Source organism: Cnephaeus nilssonii (assembly GCF_951640355.1).
Source record: "Cnephaeus nilssonii genome assembly, chromosome: 16".
In the NCBI taxonomy this organism is placed as follows: Eukaryota; Metazoa; Chordata; class Mammalia; order Chiroptera; family Vespertilionidae; genus Cnephaeus; species Cnephaeus nilssonii.
This window is the reverse complement of record NC_137087.1, coordinates 4377474-4381121: the sequence shown is the minus strand read 5'-3', so window position 1 is coordinate 4381121 and position 3648 is coordinate 4377474. Positions and strand designations below refer to the sequence as shown.

General features: G+C 60.2%; 1 protein-coding gene across 1 annotated transcript; it reads right to left on the bottom strand.

The window, feature by feature from the left end:
- FAM25A (family with sequence similarity 25 member A) lies at positions 1 to 2420 on the bottom strand. The gene is made up of 3 exons (XM_079794255.1): positions 2297 to 2420; positions 1075 to 1137; positions 1 to 177 (listed from the first exon to the last, which is right to left on the bottom strand). The coding sequence occupies exons 1-3, from the start codon at positions 2367 to 2369 to the stop codon at positions 44 to 46; spliced, it is 270 nt and encodes an 89-aa protein (XP_079650381.1). The 5' UTR covers positions 2370 to 2420; the 3' UTR covers positions 1 to 43.
- Positions 2421 to 3648: the final 1228 nt, after the last annotated feature.

The window sequence follows — 3648 nt, the reverse complement described above, 5'->3', positions numbered from 1 at the left end:
TCACAGCTTTTTATTGAGCTTCAGGAAGGGTCTGCGGGCGTGGTCACTGCCCCAGTTTACCCAGGCCTTCCGCTGCGTGGGTGACAGCATTTGTGACTGTGTGGGTCACAGTCTCAGTGACTTCCTTTACCACTTTGTCCCCTGTCTCCTGGGCCTTCTTGAAGGCTTCGGCAATGGCTGTCAGCAAGAAAGAGGAATAATGTCTGGGTGAGCAAAGTGAACATTCGAGCCACTTGCCGGGCTGTGTCCCCTGCAGTGGCCTGCGGGATGTGACTGTCTTCCTGGGCCATGCCCTGGAGGACTCCCAGTGGGGTGGAGGGCAACAGAGCTCCTGAGGAATGTGTGCAAATTTTGTTTTATTTCCCCAAACAGCTTGCATTTCTGACTTCAGTTGTGAGACTGAGCGCCTGCTCACATGCCTTTTCCTATGAACTACCGCTATATCTCCTGACCATTTCTATGTTGGGTTATCATTTCCACTACAAATATTTCCCCTCAGCTTGTGGTTTTTCTTTGGCTTAGAGTATAATTTTTTTTTATTATGGAAAATTTGAAGTATTATTGTCAGATTTATCTAACATTTCCTCTATGGTTGTTGGGTTTTCTGTCATAGTTAAAAAAAAAGACCCCACTCTGAGATTATGCTAAAATCTCCTATGCACTCCTCTAACAATTTAATAATTTCATGTATTTATATTTAAGTCCTTGATTCACTTGGAATTTATTTTGTTGTAAGGAATGAGGTGCACTTATACTTTTTACATAGTTGTACTCACAGTACACATACACATACAAACATTTATGTAAATATGCGTTTATATAAGTGTATAATTTTATGTCTTGAATGCTTTGTCCCAGCGAGCTGCCGCACTGCCTTTTGTGACACAGTCTCAACGTCCCACAGAGGCCTGTCGGGCTGGGGCCTGCCTTAGTAAGGCTGGCTCTGGGGCCTCAGATGGTGTGATAATTGCGTGCCATCCGAAAGGGTGCAGCATCTGGGTCAGGGTGAGTCAGAGAGCAGGCTGCTCCCAGCCCCTCGCTTCCCTCCTCCCTCCTTCCCGGCCCCCACCATACCTTTCTCTCCAGCCTCCTTGGCGTGCTCCACCACCTCCTTCACCACCCCCTCCACGGCATGAACTGAAAAGGTGAGACAAGCCCAGAGTGAGAGCCCGCGGGCAGCTCCTCCCTGCAGGGCTCAGGCAGCGCTGGGTGCCCTGAATGCAGCTCTGGGTGCTGCCCAGCCAGGACCGGCTGGCTCAAGGGAAGGACCCTCAGCTTGCTTCTTGAGGAGGATGCTGTGGGGAGGGCCTGGCTGCTGGGAGAGAGGCTGAGTTAGGCAAACAGGAGCACAGAGCCCTCCATGGCCCTCAGCCTGGTGCAGCCTGGAATGCCAACGAGCAGGCCCTCCTGCCAGCTAGGAACTGGTGCCAAGGCTGAGCCTGTTTCCCATGTTATCACACCTCGCAGGCGTGCCGCCATCCTGCCTCAAGCCAGATGGAGACTGCAGGGAATGCCGAGTCCAGAGCCTCCTCTAGCAAAACCAGTTCCCCAAAGCCGTCCCTCCAGCAGCAGGGACTGTCTGCCCCCCTCGGAGTGTGAGTGCCAGCCCGCTAGGACCTGAGGAATTGGAGTCAGGGGAACTGGCCTGATCTTAAACGCCCCTCCACTGCCTAGTTCCTCATCTGTGAATGGGAGTCCTAGGCACGCAGAGGCCAGTGAAGGAGGAAAGAGGCCGCTCAACGCCGGCACAGAGGTAACCGAGGAAATACGGACATATGCCGCCATTTGGAGAGAGAAGAGCAAACTTAAATGTCAGCTGCGGGGCCTGGATCCCCTCCCCAGCAGGGCTGCTGGCGTCTGCATACACAAAGGGCTTCCCCCTCCCTTTGCCTGGACAGGATATTCAGTTAGGCTGCGGGGATGGCAAGGCTCCCAGGTTTCCAGAAGGAAGTGTCCAAGCCACGAGCTGCTCCCCTGGTGGGAGCACCGCACTCCAGTTCCAGCACACCATGGCCCTAGATCTCCGGGCAGGGCCGGGCTCCCCTCCATCCCACCCCACCCCTACCCGGGCTTCCTCTGAGATGGCCTCCCTCCTGCCCTCAGCCACAGGGACCCTCCTGGCTCTACCCCAAACAGCCCTCCTCAGCTTCTGCACCCTCTCCCCATCCCATCCTGATGGGTCTGATTGCCCAGGGCTCCCCATGGGGTCAAGGCCTGCCCCCAAACTGCGGGGATCAGCTTCGAAAAGGCCCAGGCAAGTGGGTCCCCAGCCCCCAGCCTGAGCCCAGGTCCTTACCGGCTTCCTCCGTGGCCTTCTCAGTGCGGTGGGCCAAGCCCTCGGCAGCAAGCTTGCCCAGGCCTCCCAGCATGGCGCAGGACCGTGAGGACCAAGGAGGATGCCGGGCCCGGGCCAGCGCGCTTTTATAGCCGCCTCTGGGGCACCAGCCCTCCCGGCGAGGTCAGGGTGAGTCAGCGCAGGAGGACAGGCTGGGTGGGGCACCCTAATGCTCTGGCTGTGGCCCTGCCCTCTGGCAGCATGACCCCGCACCCTGCCTTCTGGGACCCTGTGAGGGTCAGGGACGCAGCAGGACCAAGGCCAGACAAGAAGGTCAGTCGGGGCGCGCTCCTCCGGCGGAGGCCGAGCAGGAAGAGGCAGCAGCTGCCCTCCCCGCCTCCAGCGCCCCGCAGCCCGCTCGGGGCAGCCACAGGCCGCAGCTCCAGCCTGCTGCTCAGGGTCTCCGTGGGGCCTGCCAGGGTCGGGATTCCGTGGGCCTGGGGACCTGCGTGACCCCTCAGGCCAAGAACACAGCGGAGTGGAGGCCGCTGCCTTCCCCACTCCCCAGCCTCCATGCCACAGGGGGCTCCGGGGCTCCGGGTGCCTTCCAGCAGAGGAGGCACATCCAGGCCGTCCCGAGCAGCCAGCAGCTGCGGGAAGCAGCCCTCCTGCACCTCGGGGCCTGGTCTCTCGGGAAGGCCCTGTGAGGGCAGCAGTGCCCCCAGGAGGTCCCAGAGGAGTAAATGGGGCTCCACACCCGCTCGAGGGGCTTCAGGCCCTGGCAGGATCCCCAGGAAGCCGCTCCACCGGCCCCTGGTGAGTCAGCCACGGGCTTAGGGGCCAGGCTGCCTCCCCAGTTACTCAGGACGGGAGAGATGCCTCAAGCCCGTGCCACATGCTCCTTCTCTTAGTCAATAGCCCAACCCGAGCCTCAGTTTCCTCAACCATAAAAGGGGGACAGCGTGCCTCCCTGGCCATGTCACCAATAGCTGTTGAGATGATGTGTGCAAGCTCCTGGTAAATCCTGTTCCTCCCCCGGCGGCTGTGCCAGGGAGGGCTGCTTGGCAGGGAGCCTGACTCAGCAGCGGGCGGGCCAAAGGGTGGTGGTGTGAGGCCGCCTGCCAGCCCGGCTGGGGTCTTCACCGGGGCCGGAGTCACGGAGGGAAGGTCCTTCAGTCAGGCCTGGGCGGGATTCTGAGGCTGCACCTCCGCGGTGTTCCCTCGTCCCTCGGAGCTGCCCTGGCCCAGGCCTTCCCAGCCGGGGTCCCCAGCGCTGCCCTCCCACCTTCCTGCGTGGTCCCTGGTGGCCCCCTAGGCCGTGGCCAGCCCTGGCAGCAGTGGGACTCGGAGCGGCAGGGACTCTGGGCCACAGG